This window comes from Arvicanthis niloticus, chromosome 4 (assembly GCF_011762505.2).
Source record: "Arvicanthis niloticus isolate mArvNil1 chromosome 4, mArvNil1.pat.X, whole genome shotgun sequence".
NCBI lineage: Eukaryota > Metazoa > Chordata > Mammalia > Rodentia > Muridae > Arvicanthis > Arvicanthis niloticus.
Genome location: NC_047661.1, coordinates 67,200,129 through 67,217,622, shown reverse-complemented (window position 1 = coordinate 67,217,622; position 17,494 = coordinate 67,200,129). Strand labels below are relative to the sequence as shown.

The 17,494-nt window shown below is 47.2% G+C and overlaps 1 protein-coding gene across 10 annotated transcripts in view; it reads right to left on the bottom strand.

Moving 5' to 3' along the window:
* The window catches only part of Arhgef11 (Rho guanine nucleotide exchange factor 11), a 123,954-nt gene that overhangs the window by 5,170 nt on the left and 101,290 nt on the right, over positions 1–17,494 (bottom strand). For 5 of the 10 annotated variants that reach the window (XM_034501045.2, XM_076932633.1, XM_076932631.1 and 2 more), the window contains 19 exons: positions 16,897–16,920; positions 15,718–15,862; positions 15,369–15,468; positions 14,580–14,609; positions 10,815–10,941; positions 7,765–7,944; positions 7,639–7,686; positions 7,262–7,449; positions 6,895–7,041; positions 6,162–6,241; positions 5,889–6,014; positions 5,295–5,412; positions 4,553–4,731; positions 3,919–3,994; positions 3,489–3,656; positions 2,637–2,727; positions 1,838–1,963; positions 1,264–1,325; positions 19–231 (listed from right to left, as the gene is read on the bottom strand). In XM_034501045.2, the coding sequence (XP_034356936.1) occupies positions 19–231; positions 1,264–1,325; positions 1,838–1,963; positions 2,637–2,727; positions 3,489–3,656; positions 3,919–3,994; positions 4,553–4,731; positions 5,295–5,412; positions 5,889–6,014; positions 6,162–6,241; positions 6,895–7,041; positions 7,262–7,449; positions 7,639–7,686; positions 7,765–7,944; positions 10,815–10,941; positions 14,580–14,609; positions 15,369–15,468; positions 15,718–15,862; positions 16,897–16,920 (2,228 nt within the window). The remainder of the gene's footprint in view (positions 1–18; positions 232–1,263; positions 1,326–1,837; positions 1,964–2,636; positions 2,728–3,488; positions 3,657–3,918; positions 3,995–4,552; positions 4,732–5,294; positions 5,413–5,888; positions 6,015–6,161; positions 6,242–6,894; positions 7,042–7,261; positions 7,450–7,638; positions 7,687–7,764; positions 7,945–10,814; positions 10,942–14,579; positions 14,610–15,368; positions 15,469–15,717; positions 15,863–16,896; positions 16,921–17,494) is intronic. The other 5 variants (XM_076932628.1, XM_076932632.1, XM_076932634.1 and 2 more) reach the window with 3 other exon arrangements.

Below are 17,494 nucleotides of genomic sequence, written 5' to 3'. Positions count from 1 at the left end.
TGTCTTTGAAGCACTCACCATCTTCCAGGGCAGCATCAGCAAGTCCCTCCATGAGCAGAGGGCCTGTGAGGGCCAAAAGGACAGGGTCCCTTGTCCTGATGCCTCTGTTTTCTCCATCTAGGGAGGGGGGAGGGGGAGGCAGGGTCCCCAGCTCCTCTGCGTCCTCCTCCTGCTCAGGCTCCTCTTCTGCTACCAGCTGCTTGTCTTCAACTCTCTGCTCGGGCCTGGGGCCTGTTTTGGATGAGTGTGTTAGGGCATGGCAGAGGAGATGTAAGAGGCAAGCCATGTCCCTGTAGACCCAGGGCTTGGGAGCACTGGTTAACAAGTTCTATGGGAATTCACCCAGCAGACCCCTGACCCATGCCAGTAGACAAAGACTTGTGCCTGGGAGTGGAACCTAAGGTTTTAGTGAGGGGACACAAGGAATAAAAGTAAAGTAGGAAGTCAGGCACTTGTTAGAAGGTGGGGAGTATTATGGGAAAAAAGACAAAAATAGATCAGGGTATGAGCATTAGAAGCTGGGTATATACTATTAATTGAAATAACAGGAGGGCAACCACTGAAGGACCTGTGGGACTCAGAGGAAAATGGTCTACATGGAAGGAAAGGGAAGAGTGACGTATGCAGGGAACTCTACATTTTTCTCCAAACTCTAGATCCTAATTTACCAAAACAAAACAGAAATAATGAAACAAAATGAAAAATCCCCAGACAAACCTCCAAGGGAAGTTACTGCAAACTGTGCTTCTACATCCCATCCCTGTAACTGCATCTTAACCCTGCACTCCTGGAGCACCCAATACTTTTTTTTTTTTTTTTTTTTTTTTTTTTTTTTTTTTTTTTTTTGGTTCTTCGAGACAGAGTTTCTCTGTGTAGTTCTGGCTGTCCTAGAACTCACTCTGTAGACCAGGCTGGCCTTGAACTCAGAAATCCGCCTGCCTCTTCCTCCCAAGTGCTGGGATTAAAGGCGTGCGCCACCACCGCCCGGCTCACCCAATACTTTTTGCTCTCTGACAGCAATCTCTGGCTGAAGCAGGCAGGGCCTTGTCTGCTAACCCTGTTACTACGAAGGCAGTGGAGTTGCTCGGGCTGTCAATCAGTCTCTTCTCCTAGACTCCCTCTTCTGGTTCTCTCCCACTCATTTTATCACAGACCTAATACCTCTGGCCCCGAGAGACACTCATGACCTGATACCTCAATGTGACCCTATCTGTCTACAAGCAATGGACTATGCTGGGTTCCCAAAGGATGGAGAGGCCTTACCCTCAGATAGTTCCTTGGGCTCTCTTCCAGTGTGATATACTTCTGAGTCACTTACTTCTACCCTGAGGGAAGAAACCATGGGAGGTTAGAGCAGACCACTTGGTGGCAATTCTAGCTTTGCCAGCCTAGTCAAGGTGTCACGAATCCCAGCCTGGCCCCCTCATATCTTTCACAGGCAATGAAGGAGCAAAGTGCAAGGGGGAAGGTGCTGGGCCTCATCACCTGACTGGGATGTGCAGGCTGGCAGCACAGAGTGAATGGTGGGGCCTCATCACCTGACTGGGATGTGCAGGCTGGCAGCACAGAGTGAATGGTGGCTTGCTTTTCTAGCTGTACTCTATACCTCAAGCTTCTTTTGGGCAGTCTCCATTGTATCCAAGTGAGAGGTGGTGGGGGAGAGCAGGGAGGACAGAAGGTAGACAGCAGAGGCATGCTCCTCTATTTGCCAGAGTCCACCCAATGGCATTTCCCAGAGGAGGCTGTCTCCCCTAGGGATGAAAGACTGAGGAGCATCAGGAAACAGGTGGGTTAGATGGGCGAACAGTGCCGGGAACTGGAGGGCTCAGCACCATACCTGCTGGAGGTGGAGCCCTGGTAGGCCGGCTCCTGGGATCCAGGTGGTGAGGGATGGATGGGTAGTGGGGCAGCTCCAGGGTGGTTGGTGGCATTCTGCACTGCCTCTTCTAAGAGCTCCATCCATCTGTTGTTCAGCACAAACACAGGACTAGTGGTGAGAACAAGGCCAGGCATACCCCGTGTCCTCTGTGGATGGACCCCACTGCCAAAACCCTTCAAAACCCTTTCTACATCCTGTCTCAAGGAACCTATGCAGGCAGGTCTCCACCTCCATCAACATTTCTCACTGGCTGTTCCCCTGGATTTCTACGACTTATTCTTTCTGACTACTAGATTCTAATACTTTGTTAAGACTAGTACTAAGCTATACTCAATATACTAATATATTAGTGTGATATATGCTAACATAGACTTAAGTTATATACCTGTATATAGCTCCCTCCCCAAATAACACCTTATAGATGAAAACCCCAAGGGGAAGAACTTATCTGACTTAACCTGTCTCTGCCCACTGTGATGTGCCACCTCTGGCAGCCAATGTTGAGAACATGGGGTAGACAGCCTGGGAAGAGACAGGGCCTGAATCATACATGGACTTGGTATGCTCATCCCAGGGTCTGCTTATGTCCTGGGGTGGTGGCCTCTGCTGCTCTTGCACCACCTCCTACACCTCTTCCTAGCCTTCCATCCAGGAGCTGCTCTGGGCCCAGCCCTAGCCTTACTGCTCAAATCTTTCTACACACTACTCTGGTTCCCAGGAGACTGAAGTTACATGGGACCCCATAATCAATTCTCACATATTTTTGTCTGATGATGTCAATGCAACCAGCTCATAGATCTGGGGAGGGCCCAGTTCAGAAGTGCAGATGATGAAGAAGGCTCGTTTATCTGGGTAAAGAAAAAAAAGTCAGAAAGTCTACATTGGGCATGGCAGACATGGTCCTTAACCTGAAGAAAACACTGAGATAGAGCTGGGTCATCAGAATCAATCGGGTTCACCAATAAGAGACGTGGGCAATTTTGGGTCTCCTAGTGACATTTGTCAGGGTCATTCTTACTTCTCTCTTGCTTTACTAACTGAGTGCTGATTTACACACAGTGCTTAGGGCTTAGCAAATCTTTTCATGTCTACTCCATCCCTTTTGAGCTGCTTGGGGAGGTCAGGCGTCATAGGAGAGCGATCCCAGAGCATGTTGAATCCTACCCTTTCTCATCATGACAGACTTTGCGCTGTCATCTCAAATCCCTGGACTTGGCTCTGGGCTGTAGGTGTGCTTGCTTCTGAAACTCTGCTCTGTTCCAGGAACACGGTCTGGCATCAAGACCTGTCCTGTTCCGTATGTCTACTCCAATTCCTCTGAATCTTGCTTTGATATCCTCAGCCCCGCCAGTGCACCCATCCTATCTGTCAGTGTCCTTCAACCCCCTGTTTCAGCTTGTGCATCTTCATCTTGGTCCATTATCCACCCCTTAGCCTGCCCATTTTGGACCAAATCTTCCTGCTTAGACTGAGTCAAGATAGGAACACAAGAGAAAACACAGGAGGACATAAGTCTTGCAAACGCCTACATCCCCCAGTGCTCGGTGGAGAGTGAATAGTGAATATGCCATAGAGTCCCAGGCCTGCTGGCTCATCTCCTCATGAGTACCTGTGGCTACGGAGCGGATGAGCACAGCATTGAGCTTCAGCACAGGGCTGAAGGTCTGCTTGCTGTCTGAGGAGCCCACCGCTGTCTTGCTGTGGCACTTCAGCAGCAGCCTCTCCTCTTGCCTCTGCAGCAGCACAAGCAGGTCCTCGAGTAACAGCACCTGCAGGTCTGGAAATCAAGACAATCCCTGAGCTAGCTCACCCTTCATAAGCATGAGGGGCCCAGAAGCTTGATGCCCATGCCCACTCAGGTCTAGGAGGAATACAATAACTCCAACTCTGTCTCTATATCCTCCCTGCCTACACTATGTTCAAGAAGCCCTTTGCTGACATGCTAGTTGTGTTGTGTATGCCTCCTCAGCTTCCCACTACCCTATTAGAGCAGCACACTTACCATAGGCTCCCTCCCATTTTCAGTCCCTGGCACATACCCAGGGTCTTATCTTTGCTGATCCTCCAGGTCAGGGGCCCCTCGTGGATCATCTTCCTCGTTGTAAGATCCAGGCTCTGTTAAGGAGACACCACCACTCCATTCACTCAACAAGTGTTTAAGAAACCACTGTGCATGGACATTATGCTAAGGTGCTGGGAATGAGTGGGTAGGAAACAACTGTTACCTTTGAGCTCTTGCAGGGGATGGAGAGAAGTAAAGGGTGCTATGAAGCCCTGTGTGTCCTGTGATGCTCTGGGGGATATACCAATGGCTTTGACTTGGGTTTCTCACTTGGCCCACTGCATCATCTAAGCTCCCAAGGAGACATGCTGCCTTTCCGACCTTCTCTTCAGCTCCATTCCGTCTCTACAATCTCTACCTTTACCTCCAGCCCTCCCCGGTTCTGTTTTTTTTCCAAGGCAGAGTTCCATCAGCTAGTGTTTACTTAGTGAGGCTGTCCTTATCCATCTAGGATGAGTGACATTAGTAGGGTATGTCTCCCAGGGCATGATGACAGGCAGTTCATACCTCTTACGTCTAAGACTCACTGGGCCCTGACTTGAGTTCTGCTCCTAAGGCGCCCAAGAAAGATGCATGTGAGGGGTTCCAGTGTTGTAGCCTCCACCTCCTACCTTGAACTCTGCTGCCAAGGGGTTGCTGGCTCGCTCGAGGGCAGTGGCATCCAGGCGTTTCTGGTACCCCTCCAATCGGTGACGGTTCTCTGTCTGCTTCACTGCTTCATTCACAAACTTGAGAATCTCTCGGCACTGGTCCCGGGCACGGCAGAGCTTCTCGTGCTCAGATGTCCCACCTACCAAATGGAGGGATGCGTAGTGGTTGGTGCTTCTGTAACGCAAGGTGCACGCTCTCTAGTGTGATATATGGTTTGGCAAATCTGCTTATTTACTATTATTGTGTGTGGGGGGATGCATGTCATGGTGTGCATGTGGAGGTCAGAGGACAACCTGGTTCTCTCTTTCCCCTCTATTCATCTTGCTAGTCTCCTGGTTATGGCATTTGTATATTACAGAGGCATCCAGAAGAGGTATGAATGGGTGCTAAAACTCAGCAAAGTCCTGGCAGGAACTCATATTTGCCCAGATGGGCCAGCCTGTGGGTCCACACTTTCTGATTTGTATAAAGGCCCCACAAACCAACAGTGGCCTTGTTTCATTTTGTATTTCTAAACCACATTTACAATCATTCTGAGTCTCACTGTACCAGGATGAGGAAGAAGACACTGAAGATCACAAGACTGTGACACAGCAAGGAACGTTGTTGCCACAAGGCCCCGGTTCCCCCCTGGCTCCTCCCCGGCTCCTCCCGTGCCCTCCCCTGCCCGCCCCTTCCCCCCCCCCCGCCCCCTCTGCCTACCCTCTGTGTGCTTGATGATGTTCTCTAGCAGCAGTGGGTACTTGGTGAGCCGTTGCATTTCAGAGATGATTAGGTCTCGAAGCTGCAGACGCCGGCACTGAGGGTGGCTCTCAGCCTCCTGAAGAGCAAGAGGCAGACAAAGGAAGAGGTGCCAACTGGTGGTTGGGAGCTGCCTTCAGGGTTCAAGGTTAAGAGAGCTGTGAAAATGCTATGTAAGTCCTAACCCTAGATGGGTCCCTTGGAAATGGTGGCAGTTTTTTTCCTTCAACATTTAGGGAGGGGGTTGATGTGCTAGGAAGAGATGGTCAAAACAGAAGGGCAGTATCATTCCAATTCTAGAAAAGTTCACACTAGTTCTGGTAGGCAAGACAAGCCTTTTGTCTGCAATTCAGAGTAACTGTCAACCAAAGGCATCTCTGCCCTAGAGGTAACGATTTACAGTATCGGTGTTGGGGGATGTGGGTAGGTGGAGGCACAGGAGGCACAGCCCTCCTGAGTAGAGAAGGGATGAGGTTAGGGGTCAGAAGAGGAGGTTAGAAGATCTTTGGTGAGCATGACAGAGATGAGGGAGGATCAAGACACTGTCCAGGATACCTGCATGAAGAGCTGGAACCGACTCTCCTTGCGTTGCTTAGTCCTGATTAGCTCTAGGGCTACTGACTGATAGGAACAGAACTGTGCAGCTACTTGCTGGAGTTCTTCTCGGGCAGGACCATCAAACTGAAGAGGCAGAATGGATATGGTCCAGGCATCACACTCCTGCTAGGGAGCAGCACTCCCTCCCTTTAACTACTCCTCCCCTGTGAAATTCCTTAGTCTTGGGTAGGTAAAGAGATCTTGCTTCCCCCAGCCTCCTCACTGCCATACCCGAGCCAGCATGAGGTCACTGATGTCTCTGATAATGGGGCCCTCCTCTCGGAGCTTCTTCATGGCTTCACACCAGGAATCTGTGGAAACAAGAACACTAGGGTTCAGCTATACTGCTAGATGTGTTGTTACCAGGAGGAAAGGCATTTCTGACAGTAGTCCATGAAAAAGTCTGGAAACCTTTATTTTGGGGGTTCTGGAGCATTAGTTTCAAGCTATCCATCAGCTTCTCCCAACAGGAGTAGTAGGGTATGCTGGCCAGTCTTATGTCAACCTGATATACACACTAGAGTCATCTGAAAGAGGGAATCTTAATTGAGAAAATGCCTTCATAGATCTGGCTATAGGACATCTTCCTAATTAGTGACTGATGGGGAAGGGCCCAGCTCACTGTGGGTGTTCCATCCCTGGACCGGTGGTTCTGGGTTCTTTCAAAAAGAAGGCTGAGCAAGCCATGGGGAGTAAGTCAGTAAGCAGCACCCCTCCACAGCCTCTGTATCAACTCCTGCCTTCAGGTTCCTGCCCTGTGTGAGGTCCTTTGATGATCAACAGTTATATGGAAGAGTAAGACAAACAAATCCTTTCCTCTGAAACTTGCTTTTAGATCATGGTTTTTTCATCAGCAGTCGAGGCCCTATTTACTCAGGGGGATCTAGGAGCAGGATAGGGTGGATTCAAACTAAAACAGAGTCAAAGGTGGCATAAGGAGTCTAGAGAGATGCAGGTTCCTTACTGTGAATCTCTATGAGTTCAGGCAGATTAGGGAAGAGCCTCGCCAGCTCTTCCCGAGGCATTAGGTTCTCCTTTTTCATGCGCTGGTAGAAGATGAGGTCCAGGACACGGAGTGTGCGCAGGTGGGATGCTTCTGTCACAAAAAGCTCTGAGCAGGGGTTGTGACAAGGAGAGGCAGGGGAAAAAAACAGATCAGCAAGTATCTATAGAGTCGCTACCTGGTTCACTACTTTTCAGGGAAGTAGAGTGCTGACTTTTCTACCCTCGGGCTAAGGTGAGAAATGAGGTGGCCTTGGGAAATCTCTCCTCCCCTCTCCCTTCCTCACATAAGCATGAGCAGAGATGAGGGGAACCAGGCAGGTTCTCACCATTGATGACCTCTTGCCGGTCAATTTCCCTCTGTGTCAGGTTTGCCACAACATCCTTGCCTACTGTATGCTGCCAGTTTTGGACCTCAGGCTCTGGCTCCAGGTCAGACAGTTGGCCCAGATCATCCTCCAGGAGGTGGGGAAGGATGACATCTGTACAGAACCCCAGATTGGGGGACTCAATGCTCCTGTGGAAAATGGAGAGCTCAGCTTCACTTGCTGGTAATTTACACTCAAGATTGTCTATCACTCTCCTACCCAATCTACTTATCCCATAGACAATAATACACATCTGGCCAGCCCTAGATGTGAGAAGGTAGCTGAACACAGATGTGCCACAGAGAGATACCAGAGGCACTACAGTGCTCACGACTCACCTGCGGCCCATTTTGGGGGTGAAGGGAGGGGTTGGGTTCTCAAGAGACCTGAGGAGAAAATGCCAACTCTTAATACATTGTCCCCACACTAAATAGCAGTGGGTGTAGTCACTGGAGGCTACTCACCTGGTGGAGAGGCTGGAGGCAGAGGACGAGGCTGACTGATGAAGGCGAGTAGCCTCAGCAGCAGCATCCATGTCAACGTCACTTCGAGACCGGGGCACGTTCTCTGCTTTCCGGGATCGCTTCATCTCTTCCCGGCCCTTGAGGCTCTCAGAGCGGCCCAGGCGAATCTCTGAGCGTGAACTGTGAGAGGGACAGAAAACTCTGAGATCTGGCATTGTAGCTAGCTTTTGTCTGTTACCCCACTTCAAGGGCACCTCAATACCAGAGGCCCAAACATGAGGGAGGGTTCAGAAGCCAGACAATGACAAGCCTTTCTGGCTGCTCTACAGACTCTTTGCTCTCCCCAGCGAGCTTACTGAATAGTTTCCCCTCTTTACCTTGAGCTATCAGAAAGGTGAAGTCAGGGGCTAAGAGAATCAGCTTTATGGTGTGTCCAGATGTCTAAGACACCATGATCCTTTCAGAAGACCCATGGACAACACAGGCCTTCATCAGGAACCCCAAGGTCTATCCAACCTCCCTGCCCTGGAGGACAGTACACCTTGCCTATTCTGGACCAGCTGCTCTCTTCTCTGACTCTGAAGTGTGTTTTCTTCACAGGATCCTTTTTGAGGGCGGTACAGTCATGGCCCCCATACCTTGGCTCCACAGTTTCTCAGGCTGACTATCAGAAGGCTGTACTATTCCCACCCTCTAGCTGTGATGTAGATTTCTTTTTTTCCTACTGACAGCACCCTTCCTAAGCTGCAATTTCCATTCCAGGGAGGGGGAGGACACTTCAGGGCCTGGTTACAGACAGGCAGGGTTCAGCCCTGGCTGTCCTTGGGGCTTGGTGAGAGGCTGACAGCTGAGAACTGCTTTCTGTTGAGTCCTGCAGTGCATCGGTCTCAACACAGCTGGCACCTGACCCTTAGATGCCCCTGGATACCGTCAGGCCTGCTGTGCTGGCCCTTTGTTGACATTATTACCATTATTACTAATCTATATCCTGTTCTGTGTCTGGAACCAGAGGGCCTTGAGATGTCTGGAGAGCTCTCAATTGTAAAGCTGGCTGAGGAAGCGGAGAGCCAAGTACCTTGAATCTTCATTTATATTCTCCAAAAAGCCAGAGATTCAACATGGAGCTCATCTCCTGAGGGCCTGAATTTGTCATCAGAGTTTGCAAACATCTTGGCAGCTGATGCCCTACTGAACTTACCCCTCAGAAATCTACAAGAACAATTCTAACCCAGGCCAACTCACACTGTTTCCTGCATCCTCAGTCAGCACTGCAAACCTATCAATCAGTAGGGCTCTAGAGGGCTACAAAGCTTTGTAACTTTCTAGAAGAACCCTCTGGCACTTATCACCTGCTGGGCACCTACAGCAATCTAAACCATCTCCAAGTTCATGCTATTCTCCCAAGATTGCCAAGGAGTTTACAATAAAATACAAACAGTTCTGCTTAGAATAGTTTTAGGATTTTGGTGACTGCCTTAGGTAGAACAAATTTATTTAACAAGGCCAAGAGTATACGTCTATAAGTGGTTTCAAATATTTTCTCAAGGTATTGACAATGTCTCACAAACTTAAAATATATGACATATTTGAATTATCACACCTGTCACAGCAATTACATGATTTGTGTCTAATTTACTTACAAATATTAGGTAACTGAAACCTTGACAGTACAACTTAATCTTTGTCAAATCCTTGGGGGTTAGAGAGATGGCTCAGCCATTAGGAGCACTGTCTGCTCTTCGAGAGGTCCTGAGTTCAATTCCCAGCAACCACGTGGTGGCTCACAACCATTTATATTGTGATCTGATGCCCTCTCTGGCATGTAGGCATTCATGCAGATGTAACATAACATAAATAAAATCATAATCTTTTGTCAAATCCTTTTACATGCACTAAATTTATGAAGGCCTAATATAAACCAGAAAGAAGAACATCTGACTTAGAGTTAACAGTTATTTCAAAGGCAAAATGGCTGAATATCTACACTGCTACCTGCAGAGTTGCCTCTGCCGATTGCTCTTCCTCAGTGGCTTCCAGACTAGATTTTATAATTATTTTCCTGTACAAAGGCTGCAATATGGTACCTCAAGTGTGACTTGAGGAGTCTGTGCAGATATTTCTGATTACAGGCAATCTTCATTTAAAGCTGGCTGTAGCCACAACTTGACTGTTGTCATACCAGTCATGTATATGTGTTAAAACCAGACAGATATCCTGTTTAGCACCTGACACCCGATGGAGATACAGAAAATAAAATAGCACAATCTCCACTCCTTCTCAACCCCTTCTGAGATAGGATCTTATTTTGTAGCCTAGGCTGGCACTGAACTCTCAGTGATCCTCCTCCTGTCTCAGTTTCTAGAGTGCTAAGATTACAGACATGTGTCACCACATCTGGCCCCCCATCCCCCGACCCCAAAGGGAATAACAAATCTGTCTTGAACTTGCTGACTCTATGGTCTGCTGAAATGGATGAATTAGTCCCAGTTATTTGGGTTTTTTGAAAGTGTCTGCAGAAATTCCTTTCTAAGCATTTTTACAATTTATTATTTTCAGAGGCAAGATCTCTATATGTAGACCAGGCTGGTCTAGAACTCAGAGATCCACTTGTCTCTGCCTCCCTAGTGCTGGGATTAAAGGCGTGCTCATTACACTTACCTAGCTTAAGTTTGCTTAAATGGAAAAGACTTTCTTTAGCCTTTCCAGGCTTTCTATTTTCCAAGACTTCCCTCTGTTTTTTTCCAAAGTCTTTTATCCATATCACCCAGTGCTTTCTGATAAGCTGCTGGATCATATAATCTAACTCCATTTTGGGATGGAATTGCTCAGTAGGTAAGAGGATCAATCTGAAGGCTGTCTATATGATCTTCCACTGATCTAATTCCCAACACTGTTATGCTTTCTGCAGCTACTCAGGGTGGGCAGGCCCTATGGTGGGACCTCACAGTCTAGTGGAGAGGAGCAAGGCAGCTGGAATTAAACCCTAGTGGTGAAGCCTGCCCATGCCCCATGTCTTGGGCAGCTGGTGGGCCCCATCCAGCTACAGCTACCTGTCACTCTCCAGCAGGTCCTCAGGAAAGCTTCCTGTTGAGAGTCGTTGTGTCCCCGGCTCTGGGACATCATACTGATGGCTGTTCTCAAAGTGCTGAATGATGTTCCTCACATTGCCTGGCTTAACTGCAGGCAAAAAGAAAATGAAGGGTACTATGCTTTCTGTTCCAGGGCCTTACTCCCCTGTAGCCCAGAAGACAGAGCAATGAACAAGCACAGATGAGAACAGCATGGACCAGAAGACAGGCACATGACCGAGTCCTCACTCTTCTCTGATTACGCTGTGTGGTCCTAGGTAGACACTCTCTCTTTCTAGGTTTTCTTTTTCCTCAAGTACAAAGTGAGAGTGTTTGGAACCTTTACATTCTACCTGAAAACAGCGACTAACTTTTTTTAAAGTCACATAGCAAGTTAAAAGGAAAAGAAAAAAAAAAGAGAGAGAAAAAGAAAAAGAAATCAAACCAGGAAGACCAAACCACATCTACGTGGAATCTGTCCAAGTTGCAAATCTCAGTCCCTTTTCAAATTTCTATCACTTTAAGAACTTAACCTCCCACCCTCCACCCCACAACTCTCCATACCATTCCTCTGGCCAGCTTTGAGCTCCATTATTAAAGAATCAGTGAGAGGCGATCTCTTAGAATAGAGGTAGCACATTACTCTCTGGTATTTAAACTCTAGCTCTTCCCCCAAGCTAACACATTAAGGAGGTGGTCTTGTTTCAAGAATAGCAAGAGACAGATAGGGAGGAGAAACCTAGACACAATGCTTGGGACCCTACAAAGTGGGCCTCAGACCCAAGCCTAGTTTCTGGGAGCCAGAGAGGAGATGAGTTCATCTTCAAGTCAGAACTGAGGTTAGAGCAGGGCTTAGGTAGAGGGCAGAGGCAGCAGAGGTACCCAGGGACCTGATGATAATGAGACTGACCTCCTGGCCACAAAATCTGACTTTCCCAGGAAAACTTCCAACCCTGAGAGAACAAAAAATATTTGCCTATTTTTTCTATGACTACAACTCTATCCTTGAGAAAGATGGTTAGGGTGCGCCTTTTTCAAAGTTTCTAAGTACGCAGCTGGGTATATGCTTAATAGGGGCTATTACTATCACTTGCCTTTGGAATTCAGGACCCTTCCTAGACTGAATGTGCAGTTGGCTTGGGGGCTACTGTGCATCCACAGTGGACTTGTCGGGTGGTTATGCAAGACTCTAGAAATATTCTGTAACTGACAGTAGGAGGCAGAGTCTACTACTGGGCTACTAGAACACATCTAGGTATGCTCTATATAGGGTGTGGCTGTGGCAAAAAGCAGATGTAGCCCTGAGATCTGGTATGGCTGAGTAACTCAGAGTAACAAGGGGAACAGAAAGGAGCAGACTTTTAATCCCAGCAGTTTCACCATAGACTTGCTCCCTCTTCTCTACTCCATGAGTGATGTACTAAGTACAAGTGAATTGTGGGGGTTGGGGTGATAGCTCAGTCAGTAAGTGCTTGATGCATCAATGTGAGGACCAGAGTTGAATCCCTCACACCCACATAATAAATCAGGCGTGGCTCAAGTGCTTGCCATTCCAGTGGTAGGAAGATGGAGACAGGTAGCCTAGCAGACTGGTGAGCCCTAGTTCCTGTGAGAGACCATCATAAAAAACAAGGTGGCTGTCTCATGAGGATAGATGTTTGAGGTTGGTCTTTGACGTCTACAGCACCCCCGCCCCCGCCCCACCCCACAGGTGAGTCCAAGTGCTAACTGAGCCGTGCTAGCATCATCGGATTTTGATCTTCAGATGTAAATATACACTCACCTAATCTCCTAGAAATGTTAGATGCCCAAATCAAATCAAGCAATCAGAGTGATAAAATGTGAATTAAGGAGTATGTGGATGGGGTATGGGGTTGGAGAGGCTCATCAGGGTAAGCATGTGTACTGCCTCCAGAGGAACAGAGTTCAATTACTGGCAACCACATCATATAGCTCACAGTTGCCTGCATCTTTAGCTCCAGGGGATCCAACTTCTCTGGCTTCTGTGAGCACCAGCATTCATGTGCATATGTCGTCCCCCTCCAAGATTAGAAATAATAAAAAAAAATCTTGAAAACAGAGATGATGTGGACACTTGGTATCTTTATCTTGTTTTGCTGGGCTCGGCAACCTTACCCACCTTGTACATTCTTATTCTATCTCAAGCGCCTCAAGCGAAACTGCTCAGCTTCTTACAACCTGCTCTTGCCTTGTACTTTTCTTGGCCCGGGAGATGAGAAACTATTTTGGCAGCTATGAGCCTGGAGCTGGGACTGCAGCTTAGTGGTAGAGCAGATTGGTTCCAGTGATGGGCCTGGATTTCTAGGCTATTCTTTTGTTAATTTTTTTTCAAGAATTATTTTTATGGCTTAGGATAGCATGGGGTGTCAGTAACTTAAAATAATTCCAAGGCACTACTTTAAATTGCCATTTTTACATAAAATGAATTCTAGCAATGAAATTTCCTGACTCTATTCCATTGCTCTCTTTCTCCATGTACAATTTACTGAAGAACCTAGAAAACATTAATCATTTTTTGTACTTTCCTTTTGAGACAGGATCTCACGTAGCCCCGGCTATGTTGCTGAGGCTGACCTTGATTCCTAATCCTCTTGTCTTGACTTTCCAAGTTCTAGTGCACCACTTTTGTGCCTGGTGCCAGTGGAGCCTAGAGAGGATCTCAGGTCCCCTGAAACTGGAGTTACAGACAGTTGCAAACTACCATGTAGATTGTGAATCAAAATGGGGTTCTGGGAAATGCACCAGCACTCTCAGCCACTGAGCTCCTGTCCAGGACCAACACACCTGGCTTCTTATGAGGACCAAACTCAAGCACTTATGTTGTAGCAAGTACTTTATTGACTGAACTATGTAGGCCAGCCTGGCTTCTAACTGAATATCCTCCTGGATTATACTGAAGGACCTAAGCAGGAATACAGAATATAAATAAAAGAAAAATTATTAGCAACTTTAAATTTAATTAAAATAAACTTAAACTGATTGTTACTGATTGACTGAAAGCTGACCATTCTTGTTTCTCTCCCTGCAGTATACACTGCCGTCTAGTAGGGTTTGCTTCATATACACAGCCCCCTAAAAGCTTGTATGTTGATGGTTAGGTCACACCTAATGGTGTGACTGGGAGGTGGTGAGTGTTGTAGGAGGTGTTAGGTCTACCTAGAAGAAGGAGGTCACAAGGGCAGTATGCCCTTGGAAAGGATACCTGGACCTCTCCACAGCTTCTATTCTTGTTTTGCCAGTTACAGATTTCCTCTCCACACAGTCCTACCACACCACAAAGCAGTGGGCCAAGTGATTATGGACTGAAACTTCTAAAACTATTAGCCCCAATAAACACTTCCTCTCTTTAAGTTGCTTATCTCAGTATTTTGTTATAATGACAAGCTACTATACTCTAAACAGTAAAGGCTAGGGCCACAGGAAAGCTGCAGCCAAGAAGGCCGGTCTCTGTCAGAACCTCAAGGAAGGCCCGCCTCAGGGAAGGGGGTTCCCATCTCTCAGAAACCAGGTAAGGTAACAAGGTCTGGCAGCTAACAGTGCAGAAGAGGGACCCCAGCAGTCCATGTTACAGAGAAGCAGTACCAGAAAGGAGGAAGACATAAGAGAGATGCAGGGAAGAAAAGGAAGAAGGGACCAGATAGGACCAGATGGAAAAGGACAGCAAGATTCTGGAGGTGGAAATTGATTCTAATGAGAAGATAAAACCAAAGAAAATGGTCCTTTTACCTTCCACAGGGGACAAGGGAATATGAAATGCTAAAAGAAAAACAAACAAAAACAAAAGTAAACCATGAAAAGTCAATTAATGTTGCAAGAGTCAAAATAAAAATCCTATCAAGCTGGAAAATGAAAAGGTGGTAACAAAACCAAAGTAGACGCAGGAGTACTGTCCCCCCTCCCCGCCCCGTCCCGTGCCACCTATCAAAGTTGATACAGAAGTCCCTTCCCCTACCTGAGTGTCACCAAGGTCTATGAAGGCGATTCCCACTGAGACTCAGATCTGAACATGGCAACAGCTTAACACATGGCACACAGCTGGTGGGAAGGCTCATAAGCGCTTTAGTTACCAGTAGTGTCATGGAGCTTTTCCCTAACCCTGCCAGTTCTACTCAACAGTCATTTAAAACCCTCATCAAAGATCCAAAACACAAAACCACAGGAGTGTACATAAATCCCACGGATGAAGACCAAGAGAGAACTACAGAGCACAGGGCAGTCTTTCCAAGGCAGTAGTTCTTCCACAGAACTATTCAGTAGTTACAGCTACTTCTGAAATTCTAGACTAAGACCCACGGGTAAGCAGGGCCCCTTGGCTCTGGAACATTCACCTTTCCTCAATGAGATTGCACTAGATGTGGCAGGGGGAAAGCAGCAGTACTAAGAGCAAGCCACAGTCTCCAGAGTTTAGGCCTTGGCTCCCAGAAATACAGAAAGCCCCTCTAGTTCCTGGGAGGGTAAAGGGGCCGAGTTCTCTACCAAAGAGTGGCCAAGGCTTTTGCTTTCTAAAATACTTACTGCTCTGAGAAGAGCTCTTGGGCTTCCCAATGTATCTGAGGATGGGGTTTCGCTTCTTGTCCTCCAAGGCGTCCTTTTCTTTCTTGGAATTGCTGCTCTGCTGAGATAAGAGACATCAGTTAGGAGGTGGTTCCAAAACTCAGACCTGAGACTGCTACTCACTCTTCCCCTGTTCCCAAGACTGTCCCTAAACAAATCATTGGAGAACTGACACAGGTTTACATCCTATTTCACCTGTGGGCAGTCTGGAGAAGAGGGATGTAGCTAGAAGGCTGTGAAATGGCTTTCCTGGTTTGCCTCAGCACAGAGCCCTGCTCCAGGACAGCTATGCTGTGGGCAGTTCTGTTACCTTCTTGGTCTTAGGGAAGAAGGGCAGCCACTTGTCCTTGTCAGGGGCAGACTGGGTCTTTTCTGCTGTGCTGGAGGGTCGAGACTCCCGAAGACGGATCCCAGCATGGCTCATGTAGGTATTAACAGCAAAGTCCATGGGAGCACTGTAAGAGTGTTGTAAGCCAGAAAGGTCAAGTAATGTTTCTTAACAGAAGGCTGAGGGAGCAAAACCCTAAGGACAATCTCTGTACAGCCAACCCATGGAGAAGAAAAGGGGTAGTTATGAGCTAACATATTCAAAGTGAAGTCTGGATGACTAGATGCAACTGCAGTCAGGAGCTGGCCCAAAGTTCTTCATTGCTCCCAAGAGTAATCTAAGTAGTATTCTCTCCCCATGAAGGAATGATGGTCAGTGGATGGGAACACAAGGTCCCCAAAACATAAGGCCTGGAGGATGGGCTAAGTCTGTAGCCAACATCCTTAGACACAAACATGAGGGTTTAAAGTAGGCCTGGGGCTTTTACCTTCCCCATCTCTGAGAACAAAGAAAAAAAGAGAGCAAAGGGCTATCAAGGTGTTTCTAATTGCCACAAACAAATGAATTTATCTAGAGCTCTGAGCTTAAAATATATTTATCCTGTAATTCAGTAGACACATTATCTGCTTCCATTTTGGCTTCATGGCCCATCTCTTCCCTACAAAGTGTGTGCAGGCAGGAAATGCAGACCCATTTTAAGCTGACAAGAAATAATAAAGCAAATATGTAGGAATTACATTTAAAAAAGTGCCAAGAAAGAAGGTGTTTTCTTTCTGCTGGTGCTGCTATCACAGACTGATTCTAACACTACCATTTCTTTGGGAGGTGAAATCTTTCCTCAGGGAAAAAAGTTGGGAGGGGGGCTCAGGGGTACTACTGTGGCTAGATACACAGCAGGCCTGAGAAGTCAGGAGCTGAGGGCCAGCCTGTCACACCAAGGGGTAGAGCCATATACTAGACAGTGGTCCCTAGACATCAAGGATCTGGCCCTCCTAAGTCCTGGGTGTTATAGTCAGTCATCTGGGAGACACCTGCACAGACTCATATTCTGTAATATTCCAGCTTTCTTACAGGTAGCAGAGATGAAAAACACAGGAGAGCTCAGCCCTACTTCTTCCCACCTTGACTGTTGCAAATGTATTGCACCATGGATTTGCTCACCTCCGATCTTCCTCGTATTTGGACCTGTAATAAAAGAATAGGTGACTTGGACCTGAGACAGGTTGTTCTCTGGAAGTTCTTTCTTGGAGGAAAGAGGAGGGATGGTAGGGGATACAAGGTCAGAGTCAAGACTCTTGGTCAAAGTTCTGGAGCTTTGTAGCTCAGGAGGTAAGAGATTTTTCTTTTTATTTTTTTAGATTTATTTATTTTTTATTTATACGAGTTCACTGTTGCTGTCTTCAGACACACACTAGAAGAGTGCATCAGACCCCATTACAGATGGTTATGAGCCACCATGTGGTTGCTGGGAATTGAACTCAGAACCTCTGGAAGAGCAGTCAGTGCTCTTAACCATTGAGCCATCTCTCTAGCCCTGGTAAGAAGATTTTATTTCCTCAAAGATTCAACTAGCAAAACAATGATCATGACAATAATGTCTTTATAGTACAACAGGGGATGTGGCAAATTTAGTCTTTGTTTTCTGTTTCAAGGCATGAAGTTATCAGGAGGAAAAAATTGAAACCTGGAGCCTGATCAAAGAACTTTATTGTAAAGAAGCAAATGGTAGCAGCAACTAATGTTTGGGCATTACTATGGG